The 25,853-nt window shown below is 45.5% G+C and overlaps 1 protein-coding gene across 5 annotated transcripts in view; it reads right to left on the reverse strand.

The window, feature by feature from the left end:
- FAM133B (family with sequence similarity 133 member B) overlaps nt 1-25,853 on the reverse strand; it is a 646,308-nt gene that overhangs the window by 262,993 nt on the left and 357,462 nt on the right. For all 5 annotated transcript variants that reach the window (XM_069648451.1, XM_069648450.1, XM_069648453.1 and 2 more), the window contains one exon: nt 18,408-18,455. In XM_069648451.1, the coding sequence (XP_069504552.1) occupies nt 18,408-18,455 (48 nt within the window). The remainder of the gene's footprint in view (nt 1-18,407; nt 18,456-25,853) is intronic.

The raw sequence follows: 25,853 nt of genomic DNA on the forward strand, positions 1-25,853 counted from the left end.
AAGGTCCATTGAAGCGTTTTTTTGATGCACGTTCTCCGGTACCCCAAAGTTTTATCAGGTTAATTTCCGGTGTCAGGAACATTTTTCAATGTTTGTTTTGGGGGCCTGTAATGCGGCGATCGTGATGGCCCAGAGGACAGGGATTTTGAAGACATTCCCCCTCGATGCCGATTGTGCTTCAACAATCGACTGTCAGCCATGGGGGTGTGCTTTGTGTGGAATGCAGTGTGGGTGCTTCAGCTGCCGGGTGTCGTCTCCGTAGCAGAAGCGCCAGACTGCCTGATGGAGTCAGGGGCTTGCAGGCAGGAAACCATCTGGACGCTCCCTCCATGACCTTGTGCGACTCCTTCCAGGGAAACTTCCAATTACAGGAAAAGCAACATTTAAAGGGTTTGTGTTCCATAATGTGAAGGGCCGAGGCCTGTTGAGGCCTAGGTAGGCCGCAGTCAAAGTTTGTCGAGACGGTACAAGTAGTCGACGATGAATCCTTGAAAGCTGTTGCCGAAGATCTTGCGGTGGTACAGCCATCGAAAAGGAAAGAAAGAAGTATGAAATGTAAACTTGTATAGTTAAAGGTGTTAGCCAGAAAGAAGGAACTCTGCAACTTGTGTCAGACTATGATGGCGGAAAAAAACAATCTGAGAGACCTCAACGCGTGAACCACCATGGGTACTACAGTGGACCTCACACTAGGGATAGTATTACTGACACGCCCAGTCGACGTCCCTTTGTGAGTTTCGAAAACAAATGATGTAATACTCTGCGACTACTACTAGATGTCGGCCTATGCATAGCATGTGATCGAAGCAGATCGAAGCAGATCCACAAGCATCGGAAAAACATTCTTACAGGGACGTTATGGTTACAGGTAAAACCGAAAAACCCACGAAATTCGACAGTTATGGTAAGCTAAGCAACCATAACACGTGCCACCAGTATGCACTGCAAGGACTAACACCCATGACATTAAAGATGGCATCACAAATCTCATTCATGACATCACCCATGACCTCACATGTGTGGCTCCCTCTGTTTTGTTCACTACCCTAAGTATGGCAGGTGCTTTTCTTCACTAACAGTCATGAACAAACAAATGAAAAGGTTCTATATTTGTGTACGGCAACCTTCTCACATGTTCTTACACACCTTTCTTAACTGTTCACTCACATTATATGATACATATAGGGGAAGAGGAAAGCGTAAAAAAGAGCACTGGTTTCTGTACATGAACATAATCAGTTATGTTATGAACAGTTTCTGGTAATGCTGCTGCTTTTCAGCTTACTTTAAGTCCCTTGCACATGGTCATGTTTGTATGCATTATGCTGTCTTTATGGTTTCTGTGCAGTAGGGTGAATGACAATGCATTACTTACCGTAAAAGCATTTCTGATGGTTGTATCTGCTTAGATTCACATGCTGTGCATAGGTCCGACATCCAGTGGTCACTGCGGAGTATTGCATTTTGTTTTTCGTAGTCGAAAAGGGACGTCGACAAGGCGTGTCTGAAATACTATCCCTATAGTGACGTGCGTTGTACCCACAATGTCTCACGCGTCGAGGTCCCTCTGTTTGTATTTTTCTGCCCTGAGGGAGCCTTCTAGACGTGAGTGAGTACAGAAAAGAGAGATATAAAAGGAAGTCTATGTTCCTTCCATCCGAGCGGGGAGGAAGGGTGGGCGCATGTGAATCTAAGCAGATACAACCATCAGAAATGCTTTTACGGTAAGTAATGCATTGTCTTCTGATGTTTGTTAATCTGCTTAGAATCACATGCTGTGCATAGACTAGCGAGCAGTACCCGGAGTTGGCGGTGGATTATGAGAAGGAACAGTAGAGAAAAGATGTCTTAATACTGCCTGTCCCACCTGGGAGTCAGATCTCGAGTGTGCATCTAGACAGTAGTGTTTTGTAAAGGTGTGCACAGAACTCCAGGTAGCCGCTTTGCAGATGGACTCAAGGGGAACATTTGCAATGAATGCTATGGACGCCCCCGTGCCTCGAGTAGAGTGTGCTCTTGGCTTAAAGGGCAGTTCTGTCTTAGCAAGAGTATAGCAGAGAGTGATGCATTGAACAATCCATCTAGAAATAGTGGACTTTGAAACTGCATCCCCTTCTCTTCCTGCTGCCACCGAGACGAAGAACTGATTAGTCTTCCTCGGTGGTCTGGTTCTTTCCATGTAGAACATGACCGCTCTGCACACATCTAGTGTGTGCAGAGTTTTTTCACCCAAGTTGGAAGGATTTTGAAAGAACGTTGGCAGTTCTATAGACTGGTTTACGTGGAATTTCGAGATGAATTTCGGAGCAAACCTTGGGTGCGTGCGTAGAACCACCTTATCTCTGTGAACTCTGTAACGAAGGGGTCTAGAACAGAAAGAGCCTGTAGTTCACTTACTCTCCTGATGGAGGTGATAGCTATTAAAAAAGCAGTCTTAAGAGTGAGGTCTTTAAGAGATGCTTTGTGCATGGGTTCGAATGGTGAGCCCATGAGTCTGGTAAGTACCACTTTAAGGTCCCATCCGGGAGCTGGGTCAGCTATCGGGGGGGTGTATTCTCTTTACTCCCTCCATGAAGGCCTTTATAACAGGGATCTTCCACCACGACATCTTGAGTTGGGAAGTGGTATATGCAGAAAGTGCCGCTAGGTGGACTTTAATGGAATTGAACACTAGACCTGAATCCAATAAGTGGGTCAGGTATAGAACAATATGTGTGGGAGAGCAGTCAATCGGGTTGATGCTTTTTCCTCTGCACCAGATGACAAATCTCTTCCACTTGCTAGAATAGCAGTGGCGAGTGTTAGGTTTTCTGGCTTCCCTGAGGATGTCCATGCATCTCTGCGGGAGCTGTAGATGTCCGAATTCTATGATCTCAGGAGCCAAGCTGCTAAGTTCATGTTCTGGGGGCATGGATGCAGAGTCCTGCCCTTGTCTTGTGACAGCATGTTGTATGATGTGCTCTGCACCCACCTAGAAACAGCTGCCCATTTCTCCACACATGCCATCGCATGGATCAAATCATTCCTAACCGGTAGAACTATGAGAGCCTTCTCTACTTCTGCTGCTGCTGACCCTGTATCCATCACATGTGGAGTCCCACAAGGTGCTTGTGTCTCCCCCACTATGTACAACATCTTCACGAAGCCCTTGTTCGATGATCTGGATAATCTGGATAATCTGGGTGTCACCTACACTAACTATGCGGATGACACTCAGATTCTCTTACCACTTTCAGGGGATTATGAACAAGATTTGGCCTTGGTGAACAAGATTTATCTCATCATTCAGGCATGGATGGCCACACACGGACTATGCCTGAATGATGACAAAACGGAACTCATCATACTGGGGAACACACAAAACTTCAATAGATTAAAAGAAGAATACTCCTCCTTCGTCATAGACGGTAACACTATCAAGGTGGCAAAAGAGGTAAAAACATTAGGGTTTTACCTTGATTCCCACCTCTCCCTAACCAAACAGGTGAGCGCAATGGCATCCAGCACCGCGTATACCTGCAAGTTGATTAGAGCCGCAAAACCATACCTATCCACTGCCAACTGCCTAACCCTTGCTCGAGCATTAGTGCTGTCGAAATTGGACTATTGCAACGCACTATATATAGGGGCCAATAAACATACGCTGCATAAGATTCAAACACTACAGAACAATGCTCTTAGAGCTGCCTTAGGAATTCCAAGAAGGGAGCATATTTCAGAGGCTAGAAGACAATCCAACTGGCTCTCCACAGCGGACAAAATCAAACTCAAGACAGCTTCTCAAACTTTCAAAAGTATCAACCATCTAGCACCCAAATACCTAGCTGCTAGATTCAACAGAAAAATCTCCACTAGACCCACCAGAGAAGCATACTCTAACCAGTTAGTGATACCCCCATTTAAACTAAGTACGGCCGGAGGAAACAGCTTCCCGGTCAAAGCTGCCCAGCTTTGGAACTCCCTCCCGCCTGGCCTGAGATCTACCCAATCCTACGCTCTCTTCAGATCTAACTGTATCAATTGGATCAAAGAAAATGACCGATAGTCCTGCCCTACACCAATATATCCACTGTTCTACAAACGTACTATGTACATAGTTATATACTCTCTATCTTCCTACTGCATATTTCCTGTATATATTATGTTATATGTATATATTATGCACAATGTATATTCTCCTTACTGTCCTGCATTATGTAACTTCTACGACGTATAACCACTACTTGTAAACATGCGTAACCTGTAAAGTTTAAAGTATCCTTGAACAACGCGCCCGGTTACCCTCGGGTCTGGCGCGCGCTATAAATAATAAACAAACAAACAAACAAACAAACGGGCAGGGGAGTTTCACTGGGGGAGATAGAGACATCTCCATCAAGTGAGCGAACCATGGCTGTCGGGCCCACATTGGGGCCACCAGTATCATGGTCACTTGTTCCTGGTGCATCTTGTGCACCACCTTGTTGAGAAGGGGATTCGGGGGAAATGCGTAAACAAATTTCCCTGACCATTGCATCGACAGACCGTTCCCCCTGGATTGGTTCTGGGGGTACCTGGAGGCGTAATTTAGGCCTTGTGAGTTCTCCAGGGTTGCGAATAGGTCTATTTCTGGGAATCCCCATTGTGTGAAGACGTCGAAGACGATGTCTTCGTGCAGTCGCCATTCGTACTCTTCGGGCAGGGGGAAATCTCTGCTGAGTTTGTCTGCCAGCAGATTGAGTTCCCCTGGTACATGTTGTGACAGTAGGAAGATGTTTTGTTTGAGAGCCCACTTCCATATATTTTGGGCCAGTTTGGACAGTCCTGGAGAGTGGGTGCCCCCCTGCTTGTTGATGTAGTACATGGCTGTGGTGCTGTCTGTAAGGACCAACACAGTCTTGCCTTGTAGGTGTTCCTGGAAGGCTTTTAGCGCCTTGAACACAGCTAGTAGCTCCAGTAGATGTATGTGTTTGGATGCTACGTTCGGAGTCCACACTCCGTGAGCAGTCTGATGGGATAGGTGAGCCACCCATCCTGTGAGGGATGCGTCTGTGGTTAGAGTGGCTTCCGCCGCGGGTGTGGCAAAGGGTTTCCCTCTTTCCAGGTTTTCCTTTGTCCACCACCGTAGCGAGAGAACCAAGGCCTGCGAGACCACCACTAGATCGTCCCATAGTCCGCTGGCCTGACACCACTGGCTGTTGAGCCACTCTTGCATAGGGCGCATGCGCAGGCGCGCGTAAGGTACCAAATAAATACACGACGTCATCATGCCTAGCAAGCGCATTGCTTTGCGTACCGTCACCTCTCGACCGATCACATATTGAGGGATCTGAAACAGCATGTTTTGGACCCTCTCGTTGGAGGGGAAGACGAGGCCGTCCTTTGTTTGAATTAGAGCCCCTAGGAATTGTTTGATTTGGCTGGGGTCTAGGCTGGACTTCTTTTCGTTGATGGAGAAGCCCAACTGGAACAAAAGGTCTACAGTCTTTTGGGTATTGGAGAAGCATGTTTCGTAAGAATCCCCTGTTATGAGCCAGTCGTCGAGGTAAGGGTAAACTGGGATGGACAACCTGCGCAGGTGAGCCGCTGCCACTGCCAGTACCTTCGTGAATACCCTTGGTGCTGATGCTATGCCGAAGGGTAGCACTCTGAACTGGTAGTGTTTGCCCTCTATCAAGAACCTGAGGTATCTTCTGTGCGCTGGCAACATTAAAATATGAAAGTATGCATCTTTCATGTCCAATGTTGTCATGTAATCTCCCTGTGATAGCAGTGGGATCACTTCCTGTAAGGTCACCATACGAAACTTCTGGGGTTTGATAAACTTGTTCGCTGGGCGCAGATCTAATACAGGGCGCATGGTTAGATCCTTTTTGGGTACAAGGAAGTACACTGAATAAATACCTTCCGTTACCTGAGATAGAGGCACGACCTCTATGGCTCCTTTTTCCAGGAGTAGTTGTACTTCTTGGAGAAGGATGGCAAGGTGTTCCGGTGTCATGCGTCGTCCCCTCGGGGGTCTGTATGTTGGGGAACTGTTGAATTCGATGCAGTATCCGTGGGCTACGGTGGAAAGTACCCAGCGGTCTGACGTTATTCCCTCCCATGCTGGAAGAAAGGATGTTATCCGGCCCCCGACCGGTGTTGCATGGGAGGGGACGCAAATCTTCGCGTCACTTGGTGTTGTTGGGGGCTTGGGAGCCTCTGGGGGTGGACCCCCGACCTCTGCCCCGGCGCTGGCCTCTTTGGCTGTACTGCCCACTATTGGTCTGGTAATTGGTGGCAGGGTACTGTTGCTGCTGATTCTGCTGTTAGCGTTGGCCACGAAAAAAGCGTTTGTTGCCATAGCCGTGTCTGGTAGTGGGCTTAGAGATCTGGTCAAGAGTTTTGATAGTATCGAACTCTTTTTTAGCCATCTCCAGAGCCTCATCCACCGCTTTCCCGAAGAGGTTTGAGTCTTCAACAGGTTTATTTATTAAAGACGCCTGTGTCTCCGGTTTGAACCCTGAGTTGCGCAGCCATACATGGCGCTTTAGGAGTATTCCCTGAACCAGGGAACGTCCCGCTGTCTCTGCAGCATCCAGAGAGTTCTTTACAATACTCTGGTTGACCTGGGTTCCTTCGCCAATAGTTGATAGCAGGCGTGTACGTAGTGGTTCCGGCGCTTCTTCGGCGTCTTTGCGCAGTTTGGCCCACTGCGCGTCCGCGTAGCTAGCTAGCAAAGAATTGTTGTTCGCAATTCTTGCCGAAAAGGCAGCCGAGGATGTGACTCTCTTTGCAAGGGCATATAACCTCTTGCCCTCCTTGTCAGGTGGTGCCTCGCTGGTGGACAGCGGCACCCCTGCCCTCTTCCTTGTATTAGTTACTACAAGGGAATCCGGAATGGAATGTCCCCTGATGTACAGCGGGTCTGAGGGTGAAGGAGTGAAAAGTTTTTCAATTCTTGGATTAACTCCTCTGATTTGTGCGGGTGTGGATAGCGAAGGGATGATTCTTCTCTTCACTGAAGCGAGGAGGGGAATGGTCTGGCTGACTGGGGGTTTCTCCTTAATTACTCTTTCCACAAAGTCTATTTCAGGAGAGATCTCCCCAGTGTCCAGTTCGAAATGTGCTGCTGCTCTGTGCAACAGGGCATTGAATGTGGGCTGATCGTCAATGGGAGACGTGTTTCTAACAGGTGAATTGTCAGGAGGATTTAGGTTCAGGACATCAGTGTCCGAATATACTGATGGGGATTGCCAGGGATGAGAAGGTCCTTCTTCTGGATTTTCTCCGAAGCCTTCTCCTACCAAGTCTGGGCTGTCTTCCAGACCTTCCTCCTGGTTCTGTCCCTCTTCATCGTCCACAAATTCATCCTCCTCCTCCAAGTATTGTTCCTCACCAGTGAGGTCATACACAGTCTCAGACGTGAAAGTCTGAGGCTGTGTCCTGCTGGGGATTGACTAGTCTCGGATATTTGGCCCTGGGGTCCTCCTGAGGCCCTTCTCTTGTTCTCTTGGGAGTGGGAGGGTTCTGGGTCTTCATAAACCTCTCCATTCTCTCCATGCAGCGATGGAGCCTTTCCATGGTTTCATGGGGTACCCCTGAGCGGCCTAGCGTGGGAAAATTAGTGTCATGTAGCTGAAAACGGCGCGACCTCTCCCATAACGTCGAGGAAAGTGTCCCGTCGCCTTCCGAAAAGCCTTCCGGTGTGCTGGGGGTCCCCCCGACTGAAGGGGGTAGTCCCTGTCTTTCTTCGGGCTTTTTCGGCATGTCTTTCGACCTCTGCGTAGCGCTCGACGTGTCTTTCGGCGTACGCTTCTGGGCGTCGGCTACAACGATCCTCGCCAAGCTTTCTGTGACTCGTTTGTCAGCGGAGGGCTGTGGTTTCGACGTTACGGGTGTCGATCGTTCTACGGCGGCGTGCGATCTCTGCTGGTGCGCGCCGGCCGATGGTTTGGGGGCGGCGCCCTTATTTGCCGAAAGCCCAGCCGCTGGTCGCGGCTGCGAGAGGGGCTTCGAACCTGAACGGTCCGAGGAGGCCGCCGGTGGAACCTGCGTCTCCTTGGGCGCTGATGCTTTCTTCGTCTTCGACGAGGAAGAGCCATGGGTTGTGTGCTAATGTGTGGTATCGTGTGCGTCAGTGTCGCCGGGGTGTTCATCCCCATAAGCAGGGCGTGAGCCGAGCCCGTCGGGGCCGGGGACAGACGACGAAGAGTGCGAGCGCTCTTTAGAGGGGTCTACGACTTCCATAGCAGAGGTCGTGTTATCACGTTCCTCGTCACTGTCGGTGGTAGCAGCGGCGAGTGAAGAATCGGCCTTCGACATAGTGTAGGCTGCCCACCTCTTGACCCTACGGTCTTTTAGAGTCTTTGGCTTAAGAAGCCGACAAGCCGTGCAATCATCCTCTTTGTGATCGAGGGGCAAGCAGCGGTTACACCGTGAATGCTTGTCCTTCCAAGTAAACTTGCCCTTGCAAAGTGGGCAAAACCTAAAGGGTGTCCTCTCCATAGCCGAGGCAATAAATCGTGATAACGACCCCAAGGGAAAGGAAGGGGAAAAGGAAAGGCATTCTCAGAAAAGAACCAGAGATGTCCCACGACCCCACTCTCCCTACTGTATTTGGCCTGCAAGGCCAGGCCACGTGTTCGGCAACGCCGAAGGATCTCCTCCGCTCGTCCCCTCCGTCGAAGATCTTGCTCGGCGGAGACAGCTTCACAACTGCGTCGAGGGAGGGATCGATATGTTATATATTAAATAGGAAAACGACCAAAGGTCGAGGAGATGGAATCTGTAATGTCTCTCGAGGAGCTCCGCGTAAAGGCGACCAATAGCTGGGCGGAAAAAAACAATCTGAGGGACCTCGACGCGTGAGGGATTGTGGGTACAACGCACGTCACTATAGGGATAGTATTTCAGACACGCCTTGTCGACGTCCCTTTTCGACTACGAAAAACAAAATGCAATACTCCGCAGTGACCACTGGATGTCAGACCTATGCACAGCATGTGATTCTAAGCAGATTAACAAACATCAGAAATGTAGTTATAAAGGCAATGGTAGCTACTTCTTACATGTTTCACAGTACCAGACACTCTAAAACGAATGTATTAATATTGTCTCTATGTAACATGGAAAGATTTTGAAGGTTATACATCAATGAGCCATGGTGCAGACAATGCCTACGTTTGCACATGAGTTCCTTCATATACACTGAAAAGGTTTGTGATACTATGGTGTGTACAGTAATGCATTCCTCCATGACAGTTTATAGCGATTCCTCGAAAATAAAGGGTCGACTTGCAAAAGTATCGACTACAAACAGTCGAATGCCAAAGCATCGAAAATCTATGTTTTACATGTAAAAGTGCAATTTCATCTAAACCAGTCCATCGACAATATTCATGGACTGGTTTCAATGGAAAAGCACTTTTACATGTAAAAAGTAGCATTGCCATGCATTTTTCCCAACTTTAAAACGTTACATGGCGCTGTCCAGTGCTGAAATTTCAGCACTGGCCAGCCCCTTGTGACTTTAAAAAATATATATATATTGGGGATGGGGTGGCTTCGCTCCCCAACCCCCCCAACCCTAACCCTAGCCCCAACCCCAATTTAACCCTTAATCTAACCCAAGCCTCAACCCTAACCCTAGCCCCAAACCTAACCCTGCCCCAACCCTAGCCACTAACACGAAAACCTAGCCCCAGCCCTAACCCTAATTTAACCCTTAAACTAACCAAAGCCCCAACCCTAACTTAACCCTTAAATTAACCCTAACCCCAAACCCCACCCAATGCTTACCCATAACATGTCGGTGGAACCATCACATTTTATTCAAGGGAAGGGCCATTCAAGGGAATGGCTTTTCGATGGTACGTATTCGATGGATTTGTTTTCGATGCTTTGCATTTTGAAATAATTACTGGATACCCTCCATGACATACTTCTCTCATGCTCAGAGTACTGGTCACCCTCTGAACTCGGACCCAGGCTCCTGCATGTCCAGTTGCCCTCGCACTGCCTCTGGGATCCCCAGCACTTAAGGGTCTGTATCTGCAACCCTACAGCCCCTTCTCTCTGCACTTAAGAGCCACCCGCTGGCTGCACTTGTGAGTTAACTGACCATCCCACTTCCCCCTGACACTTCACCCCATTCCTCTGCCCCGCACTTGAGCGATCTGAATGACACAAGGCCTAGTAAGATCGTTATTTTGTCCTCCCTTGTTTCCCCCCTCCTCGGCTTGTTGCGCCTAGAAACACTTGTGTACATGCACATTATAAATGCCACATCACATCATTATACAGTAAAAATATATGGTGCCCGGGAGTGCACAGTAAATGTTGACAAAACATGGTTCACTGCCACCAGCCTGTCCTAGGTACATCAAAAAGGTAACAGAAATGTTACTAACATAAAAAGGAACACGTTACGTACTGGTAACTATTGTTCTCCAGCATGGGTCTGGCATGAATTCACGTGCTATGGATATTGCGTGTCCGGCTGGGAATACTCAGTAAAAGAAAAACAATTCAACTTTTCTTAGGCAAGATTGTATGCAGTACCCTTTGGGTGCACTACAATAACCTTGACCTCCTGGCAATAGGGACCCAACCTTTGGTATAAAGTCTGAACTACACAGGTTGGTAGTGTGGTCGAGCAGTCAGGCTTATCTCAACAGGGGTCAATGTGAGCAGTAATGTTGTGAGACAGAGTTTTACAGTACAGTTATACAAATAAACACTTACACTCAATGTTTCTTGATAAAACAATTATTAATGTATTTCACAGTTATATAAGCCTTCTTCAGAAAGTCAGCAAAACATGTAACACTTAAATATACTTCAAAACACACCCTCAGTTTCTCTAAATCAAATGGAACCCATTGGGGATGGCACACAGACACTTCCCACACCCTCAGGTAACTTAAATAGCTAGGACACTGTGGACATGGATTTATCGCTGGTACATTCAGAGCAATACTGAGTTAGGTGAAAAAGATAGAATAGAGGAATAAAACAAGGGTTAACAAATAGCTCACAAACACGCAAGTACTTTTCAACACCTTCCAAAGCACAAAGTCAGTGGTAAAGAGGAGTCTCTCAGGGAGCCAGGACAGCCAATGTTAATTGCACAACGTCAAGGGGAGCTGAAGATCTTCTTTGCAGGTAGGTAAAAAGTCTTGCACAATGTTTGTAGAAAATAGAACACTCAAAGGGACACAAGCTGGGAGGCTTGTGAAGGACAAAGCTTTAGCAACTCTGCAAGGTAACCAAGACAGGTCTCAACTGAGAGCAAGTAAGGCTACACAACAAGAGGTAAGTTCTTAGACTTTACAGTACCTCTGGTTAGAAGAAATGGTTCCAGCTGGCTCCTGTTCCTGTGCAGCTCTCCAGATCCTGTTGTTCCCGGGCCTCAGTCATATGGACAAGAGGGAGGACATTTGGGGACTCCTGCTCTGCAATGGAACGGTAAGCGGTAGCAATGGGAAACTTCAATTCAGTGGTTCTTCAGTGTTTCAGCTCCTCGCGTCTGACAGCAAATAGCAACACACCAGTTCTCGGACACCACTTCAGACTTTCCTTGCTTCAGGGGTCCAGCACTCTGTTGAGGTGGCTCAGACTTGGTCAGTCCTGCATCAGGGAAGTCCGGAGGACCTTCCTAGCGATCAGGTCTGACTTAAAAGCAATGCACACAATCTGGTGCTCCTCTCCCTGGCTCTTCGGTTCCAGCAGCAACTGCAATGGAAATGCAACCAGGTTCAAGAGGATGTCCAGACAGGCTTACTTTGGAGTTGATTGGTCCCACCAACTCAAAGGCAGAAGTCGTCCTTGCAGGGCTTCTCTAGTTTAAGCGAATCGAATTCAGAGCTTCAGCACAGCAGCAGGGCTTCACCAGGTAAAAAAATGGTCCAGGAGTTGCAGCAGGCGTCTCTTTCAAGTTCTTCTTCGGATTCCTTCATCCAGTGGTCGACTGCCTCGCCTTTAATGCAAGTTTCTCCCATTCATTCCAGCCTAGCTGTCAATCACACAGCAGGGTGGCTGTCCTTGCCGGACAGCCAGCCGGCCAATCACCTTCGGGTGCATTCCTGACACCAAGATTAAGCACAGGGAGTTTCGGGTACCTCCCTCACTTCCTGCCACTGCCAGACATACTGGAGCCAAAGGCGGGCTTCAATTGTGAATCCCGCCAAAGACAAAACGAACAAAGAGACCAAACCTGGTTTGGTGCGCATGGTAACTCTCAAGAAGGACCTTCCTGACAAGGAATAGCAAAAAAAGAGGACCGGGGCCATTTTGACAAAATGGGTGCCTTACTGTGGCTGCAGACGCTGCAGACGCAGCCTGTGGTAAAAACACACGATGGTAGTAAAAAGTAAACTACTGCCACCAGCTCTTGTGTTCCTCTTGAGCGCTGAATCAGTTCACACCGCATGGGCTCTTTTGACGTTCCTGAAAAGAGCGATGTATTTTAGAAACCGTATTCTGAAACTGCAAGGTGGTGAGGGTCTGTAAGAAAAATTTTATAGCACTCGTAATGGGTTAAAGTATTATGTACTGTTTTTGTATGAATCATCACTAAAATATCTTTTAACATAGTTCATGACGAGGCAACCGTCCAGGTGCTAAATGTATTTGTATGCTGCTATTGGCAATGTTCTATGATTCTGTTTTTATGGAAGTATAATTTTAAGATTTTGTAATATGAATCAGTGTAATAATTGTGTTTATCTGTCGTTTAATGGTTGCTTTATACAACCGAATAAACTTGTTTGACTGACTGTAAAAAGTAAACTACTGCCACCAGCCATTAATTGTAGAAAGGGTAACATAAAATGTTCCATGAGCAACTAGACAAATGGATACTAAGTAACCCCTCCAGCACCCTATGGGAAGATGGTGCGTGCTGGGTCTAGAAAGTTACTAAATGTAAGTAAAGTCAATTTCACTTCACTGCTCTTGGAAACGGTAGTTTCACCAAGGAAAGGTATTTAAACCTTTGGGAAATCTAAGAGACTCTTAGTGGTGGGAGTCCCTTTTGAAAGGGTAGGAATCGACATTGTTGGTCCCTTAGAACCTTCCACATCTTCAGGCAACCGATTTAGATTGGTTGTGGTAGACCATGCTACCAGGTATCCTGAAGACATACCTATAAGGACTGTTACTGCTCAGGCAGTGGCTACGGCCCTTCTTGGTATTTTTACCAAAGTAGGTGTTCCTAAGGAGGTTATCTCTGACAGGGGATCCAACGATATTTCCCACTACATGCAAGCCATGTTGAAGAACTGTGGAGTGACCTACAAGTTCTCAACAGCCTATCATCCCCAAACCAATGGACTGGTAGAGATGTTTAACAGAACTATGAAGAACATGATAGGTGCTTTAGAAGAACCCCTTAGAAGAAAGTGGGTCCTTCTACTGCCATGCCTTCACTTGGCTTATAGAGAAGCCCCTCAAGAAGGGGTTAGCTTTAGCCCCTTTGAGCTTCTCTATGGTCATCCGGTTAGAGGTCCATTGGCCCCAATCAAGGAGGGGTTGGAGAGTGCTTCTTCACACAAGCCAGTGAGAGTCACTGACTATGTGTTAGGTCTCCGAAGGAGAATGACACACATGAGGACAGAAGCTTCAGATAACTTGAAAGTAGGTCAGGCTCTGGTGAAGTATTGACATGACCAGGAGGCCAGCATGCTTGAGTTTACTCAAGACCTTCTAGTTATGGTACCTACAGGACCGAGGGCCTTAAAGGACAAATGGATAGGACCCTTCAAGGTTGTGGGAAAACTTGGAGAGGTCTATTATTTGGTAGACTGAGGCAATCCTAAGGAGGCCCCCAGGGTCTTTCACTCCAACCGCCTAAAGTCCATGGTCTAGTTCAGTGGTACTAGTGCCAAAGGCAGGATCCAAAGAGTTGAGATTCTGTGTGGACTATAGAGCTCTTAATGCAGTCACCACGACTGATGTCCATCCTTTACCTAGGACAGATGAGCTGGTGGACAAACTTGGTACAGCCAAGTACCTCAGTATATTTGACCTAACTTCAGGCTATTGGCAAATAGCTCTGACAAGCCATGCCAAGGAGACAACTGCATCTTCAACCCCAGGATGCCTCTACCAGTTTAAGGTTATGCCTTTTGGACTAAAGAATGCACCTGCTACATTCCAAAGGATGGTGAATCAAGTTCTGAATGGAATGGAGGACTTCTGCATGGCATACTTGGATGACATTGCTGTGTTCAGCCCTACTTGGAAGGAACATATTGACCAATTAGGACATATATTGCATGCTCTTGAGTAGGCCAATCTGACGATAAAAGGCAAGTAAATGTCAAATAGGTCAGAGTAAAGTGGTCTACCTCGGACATGAGGTAGGAGGAGGTGCAATAAGGCCATTGCCTAGCAAAGTACAAGCTGTACAGGACTGGGCCACCCCTACTACTCAAACCCAAGTGAGAGCCTTTCTAGGCATCACAGGTTACTATAGGAACTTCATTGAGAACTATGGGACCATAGCTTCTCCCTTGAATGTGATCTCCTCACCCAAATTCCCTAAGGTGGTCAGGTGGAATGAGGAGTGCACTAAGGCATTTGAAGGACTTAAGAAAGCCCTTTGTCAAGCTCCAGTCTTAAAAGCTCCTGACTACAACCAATCCTTTATTGTACAGACAGATGCTTCCAATACAGGTATAGGCGCAGTTCTGAGTCTGCTGGATAAGAAAGGCAGGGAACACCCAATCTGCTTCATCAGTAGGAAACTGAAGGAACCTGAAAAAAGGTGGGCAACCATAGAACGTGAATGTTTTGCCATTGCATGGCCTTTGAAGAAGTTTAGACCATACTTGTATGGATCTACTTTTGTAATTCAAACAGCCCACCAACCCCTGAGATGGTTAATGCAGATAAAGGGGGAAAATCCAAAATTGTTAAGATGGTTAATCAGCCCACAGGGGTTTGATTTTACCATTGAACACAGGTCAGGGTGTAATCACCAAAATGCTGATGGTCGCTCTAGAAAGTATGACCAACTGGCGTAAGGCGATTCATCCATGCGTGGATTAAATCCTCCTGTCCCTTAGTCTGGGGGGAGTGGACGCGTGTTAGGGAGAATTCTCAGAAACTGTCCAATTCCCTCCACCTTAGAGACCCCCAGCAACTTTGCTGGATTTTGAGGACTTGATTTTTTAATTTGGAGAGAGTGAGACCATTTTTTCCCCCACTCTTGTATTTTAATGCGATTTCTGAACTTTGCGTTTCTTTTGGTTATGGAGCCTGACAAACTCGATAGGCATCACCTTTTACATTGCGTCACACAGCACTTTCAGTGCAGTGGCACAGGGACATCTTCCAAATACATCTCTGGGATAAACTATTGTTTCCCAGAGCAGTAAACTGAAATTGACTTTACTTACATTTGTAACTTTCTAGACCCAGCACATACTATCTATCTAACAGTAGGGTGCTGGAGGGGTTACTTAGTATCCTCTTTGTCTAGCTTCTCATGTAACATTTTAATGTTACCATTTCCTCACTGAATGGCTGGTGGCAGTGGTTTTCTTTTAACTACTGTGGTGTGCATTGACCGCAGGCTGCGTTCGCAGCTGCAGTAAAGCACCCAATGGTGCCATTTTTGTCAAAATGGCCCGGTCTTCTTTCTTCACCATTTCTTTGTGGAAAGGGCCTTCTTGAGATTTACTCTGCGCACCAAACCAGGTTTCGACCCTTTGTTTGCTTTGCCTTTGGCGGGATTCATGAGTGAAGCCCGCCTCTGGCTCCAGGCTGTCTGGCGGGGGTAGGAAGTGAGGGAGGTGCCCGAAACTCCTTGTGCTTAGTCTCCTAGGAGACACAAATGCACTCCGTGGTGATTGGCCGCTGACTGTCCAGCAAGGACAGCCACCCTACTGAGTGTCTGACAGCTAGGCTGGAATGAATGGGAGAAACCTGCATAAAAGGCAACGTTTTTTGGCTTGGAAGGCAGAGTCGACCACTGGACGAAGGAATCCGAAGAAGAACTTTAAGATGACGCCTGCTGCAACTCCTGGACCGCTAGTTTGCCCGGTGAAGCCCTGCTGCTGTGTTGAAACTCCAAAAATCGTATCGACAGAGAAGCTCCTGCAAGGACGACATCTCCCTTTGAGTGGGTGGGACCAATCAACTCCAAAGTAAGCCACCTGGACATCCTCTCGGAGCTGGTTGAATTTCCACAGAGTTGCTGCTGGAAACCGAATAGCCACGGAGAGGAACACCATTTTGTGTGCGTTGCTTTTAAGCTGGCCAAGATCTCCAGGAAGATCCTTCGGACTCCCAGGAAGCAGGACTGACTGAGCCCCCTCAACAGAGTGCAGGACCCCCGAAGCAAGGAAAGTCCATCTCGACAGCCAGGAACTGCAGTGTTGCTTTTTGCGGTAGTCGTACAGCTGAAACACTGAAATGCCACTTGTTTGAAGTTTGCCGGTTGCAAGATGTGACCATCCCATTGCAGTGCCGGAGTCCCCCGCCGTTCTCCATCTTGTCCCCACGACTGAGGCCCAAGAACAGTGAGATCTGCAGAGCTGCATAGGAGCAGAAGTCATCTGCTGCACTTTTTCCTCAATCCAAAGGTACTGTAAAGTCTGAGAGAACTTACCTCTTGCTGTAGATTTGCTTGCATCTTCTACTACTCACAAGGCACACAGCTTGTGGCCCTACATTGATTCTTCTTTTTCTACAAAGACTTCTAAAACATTGTGCAAAGACCTTTCTTAGTTACCTGCAAAGAAGTGCTTCAGCTCATATAGAATTTTGCCCATTGACTTTGGCTTAGCCTGTTCCACTGAATAACTCTTATTGGGGTTCCTGAAAGTATTCGCCTGCGTAAGAATATTTGTGATCTCTTGTATGTTCTAATAACCCTTTCCTTTAACCTATGCCTAAGCTCTTACAAATGCAACAGTGATAGATCAATGTCCACAGCACCCTAGCTATTGAAGTCCCCTGAGGGTGTAGGTTGCGTCTGTGGGCTGTCCTTAAAGGGTACTTACTGATTTAGAAACTTAAGAGTGTGTTTTTTTTAAATTTATTTGTGTGTTGTTATATATTGACCCCTTCTATTCTAACAGACTGATCAATAAATTAATAATTGTGTTATCAAGAAACCTTGTGTGTAAGAGTTTATTTGAATAATTGTCACTGTGAATCTCTGTGTAACTCCCCTACAGCTCACATTGACCCCTCTTGAGATGAGCCTGGCTGCTCTACACACTACCAACCTGTGTAGTGCAGACCTATACCAAAGGTTGGGTTTATATTGCCAGGAGGTCAGGTGTTGTAGTGCACCCAAAGGGTACTGCATACAATCGTGCCTAACAGAAGATCTTCGTTTTTGAGGGGCGCCAAAATTCACCGACAATGGGTGTCCATGTCGGCACATGGAGAAAAGAGCAGATGAGTTCTTTCGTAACAAAAATAGAACCTTTTTCTGTCCAAAATATAATAAAACAGAGCAAACTCGAGGACTCCAAAGACTGAAGCGTGCTGTAAAAATCTGAAAATGGCTGCCAGATGAGGTGTTTAGGGAGAGGACGGTCATTGGATGGGGGCAGTATGACTCAGAGGACAGTGATTAGTTAAAGGAGAAATACAGTTTATAACTGAAAGTTAAACTATTTTTCTTTTACTGCGGATTCCCAGCATGACAGGGAATATTCGTGAGCATGTCAATCCATGCCAGACACCATGCTGGAGAACAAAAGGGATACAAAGTATCCCTATAGTACTTCACTGTAAAGTAAAGTAGTGTGTGCTAAAGTAAAAAGAGCAGAGGAATCACAAAAGGGGGCATTGCATAAGCTACCCTGACTTCAAGTCCATGCATCTAATCGATGGAGCTGCTCATCCTTGAAGCCCTAAACATATTTGTGGCACATTCTGCCCATCTTCCAGCCTGTTCTTTACGATGTTCTTCTTAACAACTTCTCAGCACCCCACTTACTTGGTGACCAAATGTGTAAGCAGGACCCTTCTCGTTGAGGTTGCCTGCCATTTGGAGTGCTAGTCCTCTACTACATGGAAGATTAATGACCGTTTTTATTTCTGCAAACAAATGAAAACCTTTGCCATCATACAGCACAGTGACTTTACATTTTTCCTCTTCTGCTCTAAATGAATAAATGTACTTTCAAGAGTGTAAGTAAACAATTCTTAAATTTAAATAACGTGGAAAAATATTTTGTACAGGGTTTATGCATCCATAATATAGGGGGCATCATTCAGTTTTAAATATAAAGGAGAAGGATTTTATGAGATCGAAGCAATACTATGGAGGCTTGCAAAGCACTAGCTTGTGAAACTAATATACCGGGACAAGAAAAGCACACAGGAAAGCTTCAACGGGAGTAGTTGGACTTTTTATATACATTCATCAAAAATTGGCATTTTCATTTCGACACTATTCATACACTTTTGATTAAGATTACCTTTTCCTTGCCTTGTTCGATTGGCTTCTTTTTCTTTCTGGAGCTGTCCTAAATATAACAAAGTAACTAAACTTATTCATTGGAGAGTGCATCGCACAACAATGGCAAAACTCATGGCACATATGGTATTTATAAAACACATTTTGTTGCCAATAAAATCAGCAATCTAGCACAGTAATTGCACCTCACGTTCCAGTTAAGTAGAACTGCCAACACATACATTTTTAGTCTACCACCCTGTTATAAATAGTTATTTATTGAACATCAATTTTTAAATAAGTCTTCTTTAAAAAATGTCACTTAGTAACTATCAAATATACTTTAAAATAATTTTCCAGTATCAGCACAAGTTAGTGGATACTCTTTGGATATGCTTTTTACACACTTCCTACACCCAGAGGTGACTTCATTCACAAGGACAATAATGGCATTTATATATCGCTAGATATACTTTGCAGATTCCTTGGTTTGCAGAAAGGAAAGTTTAAAGGTAGGAAAAAAGTTGAAAAAAGAGGTACTCCGTATAGGTGAGGACAATTAATCTTCCAATGAGATCTAGACGAGCCTTTCACAACAATAACAGTCTAAAACAAATTACCACCTATGAGGGACAGAAATATCAAAGTCAATGGATTAAAAGAGTCTGCAGGTAGCCAGGACAGCCAAAGTCAGTTGGAGCACAGTCTATGGAGCTGAGACACTTCTTAGATAGTAAAAGTCGTGCACAAAGTTAGAAAGTTATGTAGAAATCACTCCTAGGTGCAAAAGCTGTTACACTTGTGAAAAGCAGAGTTGGAATCAACTCTAACAAAAGTAGCCAATGCAAGTCTCAACCGAGAAGAGCACAGCTAAGACACTGAGGTAAGTACCCCAAGTCTAAACAGTAACTCTGGTTTGAAGGAGAGTGGTCCAGCCGGATTATGTCCTGTTGCAACAATGCAGATCCTGGGTTCTTGTTGGGGAGAATTCTTCAGAATTGCTAATTTCCCTTACCTACTGAGTCCCTCAGCAGCTTTGCTGGACTTCTAGGATTTATTTTTTCACCTGGTAAGAGTGTGAGTCTTTTTTTCCCACTCTTACATGTGTTTTGCTGTGTGTGTTTTAACATTTTTGTGTTCATAGACTGTGGAGACTCACCTACCCCACAGGCATCCTATTTTTACTGTGTATTACACAGCATCTTCAGTGCAGTGACACAGGGTTGTCTTTTAGACTTCCCAACTCAGACTCCATTTTCTGGGATGGACTACTGTCTCCCAGAACATGTAAAGTTGCCATTAACCTTATTAGTCTTTTAAAATCCACAGACCCAGTACACCCTATCTTACAGAGTACTGGAAAGCGTTAATACTTATCCCTTTTTGTCTGTTTCTCTTGGAGCATTGTTTTGCTCCCTTTTCATCATGACTTGGCTGGTAGCAGTGGTAACTACCCTATTTTTCCTACCGCTGTTATCTTGTTGAGTTCATTTTTAAATTTTTTGTTTTCCTGTTGTAAAATCAAGAGATTTCTTGATTAAACCAACTTTAATTAAAAAAATAAATAAATAAACTTGCTATTGTTTTAGGCTATCTTGTTAGCCTCAAACTTAAACCCGCTAGATCATATAATTGTTTATACGGTTCCGGATGGGTTTATTCACCATTTCTTTTTGAAAATGTCTTCCTTGTCTACTTCATGTCTCAGTTTGACAGTCGCTTCAGGAACCCTGAGCCTGCAGGAACGTCCGCCTCAGCTACAGCTTCTTCTCCATTTAAAGGTACTATGCAAATCCAGTTGTTTGTTTCATCCAGCTGCAGTGAAAGTGTGTGAAATCTTTCTCCAATCCGAGGGCTTGTCCTTCTCTACTCTTTGAACTAACTTTTCTGCCAACCAACTTCGTCTGGAACTCTTGGCAAAGCCTTAACCGCAAACTACCCAGAACTGTGTGATCTTGAGCAAAAGACTTTTGTCCTATTGACTTTGGCCCTAAGCCTTTCTGATTTGATTCCATCACTGTAGTTCCTCTTTCTAGATTGCCTTGCTGACATACCTATTGGTGCTGCTCAATTTCCACTTAACGTTGTCTTCCCCTCCCTTTTTAAATTACTAGAGCGCCATTTTGCTCCCACTTCATTTTGTGAGCTTAACTTGTCTGGAAACTATTGGGAGTGGTGTGGTGTATTAAGAGTGTGATTTTTTAACTACTTTACTTTAGTGAGATATTAAACAACTGATGTGTAAATAAATGTATATTCTTTTACTCAGAAACCTTGAGTCAGTGTTTGTTTGAATCATAGTAATTGCTGTCCTTTGTGTAACTATTGATACTGCTTCACTTGCTCTTGAGATCAGTCTGGCTGCTCAGCCATCGCTACCACTTTTACTGTGTAGTACAGGCTTGTACCAAAGGTGAATTTGTACTGTCACTTGTAGTCTTAATTGTGTGGGGTGTTCCCAAACGGTACTGCATACAATTCTGCCTAACAGTTCCTGAGCCTCAGTCGTGGGGACAAGAGGGAGAACGTCTGGTGGACTTGTGCAGCAGCAATTTGGAGGTCGTCGGCAGCTACGGGCTCTTCTTGGATCAGCTGCACTTCGCGGTTTCAGTGTGCAGTAAACAGCACCACCTCAGATCTCGGATACCGGTTGGGCTTCCTTCATTCCTTGAGTCCTGCACTCTGATGAAGGGACTTGAGCTTTGGTCGCCTTGCTTCTGGATGGTGCTTAGGAGACTCCTGGAGCTTCTAGCCGGATTAAAGACGTTTCACTCAACTACAGATTTCTCAGCCCCTGGCACTCAGTTCTTGCAGCAGCGAGTAGTACAGCCAATCAGGGACGATGGTCCAGTGGATTTCGTCTCGGGGTTACTTGGTCCCACTAACCCAAGGGAAGAAGTCATCCCTTCCGGAGCTTCGCATGTCGATCAGAAAAAAAGGGAGTTTCAGCGTAGCAGCAGGGCTTCACCAGACAATTCAAAGGTCCAGGAAGATGCAGCAAGCTTCGTTAACAGTTTCTTCGTCAAGTGTTTCTCCCAGTGGTCGACTCTGACTCTAGTCCCAAAACCCTCGCCATTTAAGTAGGTTTCTTCCATTCAGGCACAGCCTAGGCTGTCAATCACACTGCAGAGTGGCTGTCCTGACAGCTAGTCAGGACTCGTTACATTCAGGCATTCCTAGTCGGGAACCTCCCTCACATCCTGCCTTTCCAGACACACTGGAGCCAGAGGCAGGTTTCAGGACTGATGCCCGCCAAAGGCAAAAAAAACAAAGGGCTCAAACCTGGCTCAGAACGCAGAGTAAAAACAAAAAAGACCTCACAAACAGAAAATGGCGAAAAAAGAAGACCGGGCCGTTTTGACAAAATGTTCACCCATGCGTGCTATACTGCAGCTGAGGATTTAGCCTGTGGTAGAAAAGCACAAAGGCAGGAACATTAAACCACTGCCACCAGCCATTTAAAGTAGTGCTGGTAAAATATTTTTTTTTTATATTAGAATCTAGGAATAGGGGCTACTAGGTAACCCCCCCCCCCAGCACTCCACATAAGATGGGGTGTACTTGACTGTTAGGCAAGATTGTATGCAGTACCCTTTGGGTGCACTATAAAAACCCTGACCTCCTGGCAATAGGAACCCAACCTTTGGTATAAGTCTGTACTACACAGGTTGGTAGCGTGTTGAGCAGCCAGTCTTATCTTAAGACGGGTCAATGTGAGCTGTAGGAGAGTTACACAGAAATTCACAGTGACAAGTATTCAAATAAACTCTTACACACAAGGTTTCTTGATTAAACAATTATTAATTTATTTAACAGTCAGTTAGAGTAAGCCTACACACTCTTAGTTTCTAAATCAGCAAATACCCATTTGGGATGGCCCACAGACACTACCTACACACTCAGGTGACTTCAATAGTTAGGGTGCTGGGGACATTATTAGATCACTGTTGCATTTAGAATATTCTTGAGAGGGGAGTCCACGAAAAGAGGGTTCAGAACAGAAGTATTCACACAATTATTCTTAAGCAGGTAAGTACTTTCAAAATAACCCCCCAATGAAAAGTCAGTTAACCCTTTCCTGAAAGGAAGGCAAAACACATAAGCAGAAGAGAGAAGAGTCATTCTGGGAGCCAAGTCAGCCAATGTTAAGTTATCAAAAGTCAAGGTGAACTGAAGCAGTTCTTGCAGGTAAGTAGAAAGTCTTGCATGATGCTTAAAAAGTCTTTGTAGGGTAGAAGAAATCAAAGGGCCACAAGCCGATTAGGCTTGTGAGTTAAAGAAGCTGATAGCAACTATACAGATGCAACCAAGCCAAGTCTCCTAGTGAGGTTACACAACAAGAGGTAAGTTCTCTTAGACTGTACAGTACCTTTAGGTTGAAGAAATATGCAGCAGATGACATCTGTTCCTGCGCAGCTCTGCAGATCCTGGTGTTCCTGGGCCTGAGTTGTGGGGACAAGAGGGAGGACTTCTGGGGACTCCTGCACCGACCGCACCCGGCAATCTTCAAACAAGTGGCACTTTGGTGTTTCAGCTCCTCGCGTCTACCGCAACTAGCAACACAGCAGTTTCTGGCTGTCGAGAAGGGCTTTCGTTGCATCTGGGGTCCCGCACTCTGTTGAGGGGGCTCAGGCTCGGTCAGCCCCGATTCCTGGGAGTCCGGAGGATCATTCTGGAGCTCTTGGCCAGCTTAAAAGCAATCTGGTGTTCCTCCCCCTGGTTATTCGGTTCCAGCAGTGACTGCAGTGGAAATTCAAACCCCTCTGAGAGGATTTCCAGGTGGCTTACTTTGGAGTTGATTGGTCCCATCAACTCAAAAGGGAGAAGTCGTCCTTGCAGGGGTTTCTCTGTCAATACAAATTTGGAGTTTCAGCACAGCAGCAGGGCTTCACCGGGCCAACCAACGGTCCAGGAGTTGCAGCAGGCGTCCTCTTAAAGTTCTTCTTCGGATTCCTTCGTCCAGTGGTCAACTCTGCCTTCCAAGCCAGAAAACCTTGCCTTTTATGCAGGTTTCTCCCATTCATTCGAGTCTAGCTGTCAGTCACCCAGCAGGGTGGCTGTTCTTGTCAGACAGCCAGCCGGCCAATCACTTAAGAGTGCATTCCTGTCTCATAGGAAACTAAGCACAGCGAGTTTCGGGCAGCTCACTCGCTTCCTGGCCCCGCCAGACACCCTGGAGTCGGAGGCGGGCTTCACTCGTGAATTCCGCCAAAGACAAAATGACCAAAGGGACCAAACCTGGTTTGGCGCGCAAAGTAAATCTCAAGAAGGACCTTTCCACAAAACAATTGTGAAAAAAGAAGACCGGGCCATTTTGGCAAAAATGGCACCCTTGGGTGCTTTACTGCATCTGCGAACGCAGCACGCAGTAAATGCACACCACGGTAGTTAAAAGTAAACCACTGCCACCAGCCATTCAGCGAGTAAAGGGTAACAAAAATGTTACACAAGAAGCTATACAAAGGGGATACTAAGTAACCCCTCCAGCACCCTATTGCAAGATAGTGTGTGCTGGGTCTAGAAAGTTACAAATGTAAGTAAAGTCAATTTCACTTTACTGTTCTGGGAAACCGTTTATACAAGAGAAGGTATTTGAACCTTTGGGAAATCTGAAAGACTTCCCTGTTCCACTGCACTGAAGGTGCTGTGTGACACAATGTAAAAGATAATGCCTATGGAGTTTGTCAGACTCCACAACCAAAAGAAACACAAGAGTTCAAAATCACATTAAAATACATAAGAGACTGGGAAAAAGGGTCTCACTCTCTCCAGGTTAAAAATTCAAGTCCTCAAAAATCCAGCAAAAATCAAGTTGCTGGGGGTCTCTAAGGTAGAGAGGAATTAGCATATTTCTGAGAATTCTCCCGAACACTGACCTACAAAGAGAAAAGGTAAGTAAAGTCAATTTCACGTTACTATTCTTGGGAACAGTAGTTCACACAAGAGCACCCCGAGGCATACAGGCATGTGACGCGTTACAAAAATTTAAATAAATAAAAAGGCATTTAAACCTTATGAGAAATCTAAAGGATTTCTCTGTGACACTGCACTGAAGGTGCTGTGTGTCACCATACAATTTAAATGCCTGCAGAGGTTGTCCGACTCCAAAAACAAAAGGAAGACATAACTCAAATCAGGTCAAAACACGTGAGAGTGAGAAAAAGGGCTGACTCTTTCCACGGTTAAAATTAAAAAGTCAAAGTCCAGCAAAAGAGCTGGGGGTCTCTTTGCTGGTTTTGGTGTACTGGATTTTATGTGCCACATGATGGAATCTTGTGTACTTCAACAGGGTGGCTCCATCATGTGCTTCCATAGTCTTACTTATTTGAGAGACCAATTGCTTGCAGCCAACAACTTTTCCAGGCTGACGCCCACTGATTCCCGAAATCGAAAACTGTCCCAACATAGAACCTGCTCCACTGCTTAGCCAACTTTAGGCCTAAACCATATACTTCTTTCAAGACATTTATTCCCACTGCTAATCAGTGTAGCTCTTCTGACTGGTTTCCTGCACTCAGAGGAAATCATTGCTCCTTAATGTATGTCCTGTGACACTGCAAGGCCTCTATAATCGGTTCCAATTACAGGCCCCTTTATTGTGGAGATGTGGTCCACGTATTTACTGCAATTGCCCTTACTACAGTCACACTCCAACAGTTGGTCAGACCCTTTTAAAAGAGATGGCATTCTTGTCATATTCAAATATTTATAACTGATCCCTTTGCATCTGTAATGGAGGTGTTAATTACTTCACCTCATCATCCTTTCATGCTTCTTTTCTACACAAATTTAACTATTTTTGCCTCAGGCCCGTCACACCCTCATCATTCTTGAAAACTCTCTGACTTGAGAGGTTCTTAGGCAAAATGCTGCTAGACATGGCCAGATCTTAGTTGATTACAGAATAAGGGCTACTTGTGCAAAAATCTCACAAAAATCAAAGTAGCCAATTTTCATATGTGGGTTTGTCAATTGTGATATGCCAAAAAAGATGTTATATACATTGGCCAAAACAAACATGTACACACTTGTAGTTATCAAAAATAATTTATTTTATATACACAAGGCAAAGTTATATCTTCAGATAAGTACTATTTCAAACTAATAAACACAAAACCAATGCAATACTTCACGTGAGAAAACCATAGGGTAAGACATAAAAGGTTAAGAAAACACAATTCAAAAGGTAAGGAAAACCACGGTTATAGTAACAAATATTTTCTGTTGAAGGAATAAAATGATGAACACCAACAACAATACTAAATACTAAACAATAGAAGGTTAGTACTGTTCAAGACTTAATCATTTTCAAAGGCCTTAAGGCTTTAGCAGTCCATCCCTTTATAGGTGAGTTCTTCCAAGTCACATTGTGGGAAAAGCAGACAAAGCACAGCAGTAGAAAAGGCAAAGTTTCAAAGGATTTTTCAGTATAAGTAAATATCAAGCTTTTGTCGGTCTAAACGGGTTC

Source organism: Ambystoma mexicanum, chromosome 2q, assembly GCF_040938575.1.
Source record: "Ambystoma mexicanum isolate Mex_15411 chromosome 2q, UKY_AmexF1_1, whole genome shotgun sequence".
NCBI classification, from domain to species: Eukaryota; Metazoa; Chordata; class Amphibia; order Caudata; family Ambystomatidae; genus Ambystoma; species Ambystoma mexicanum.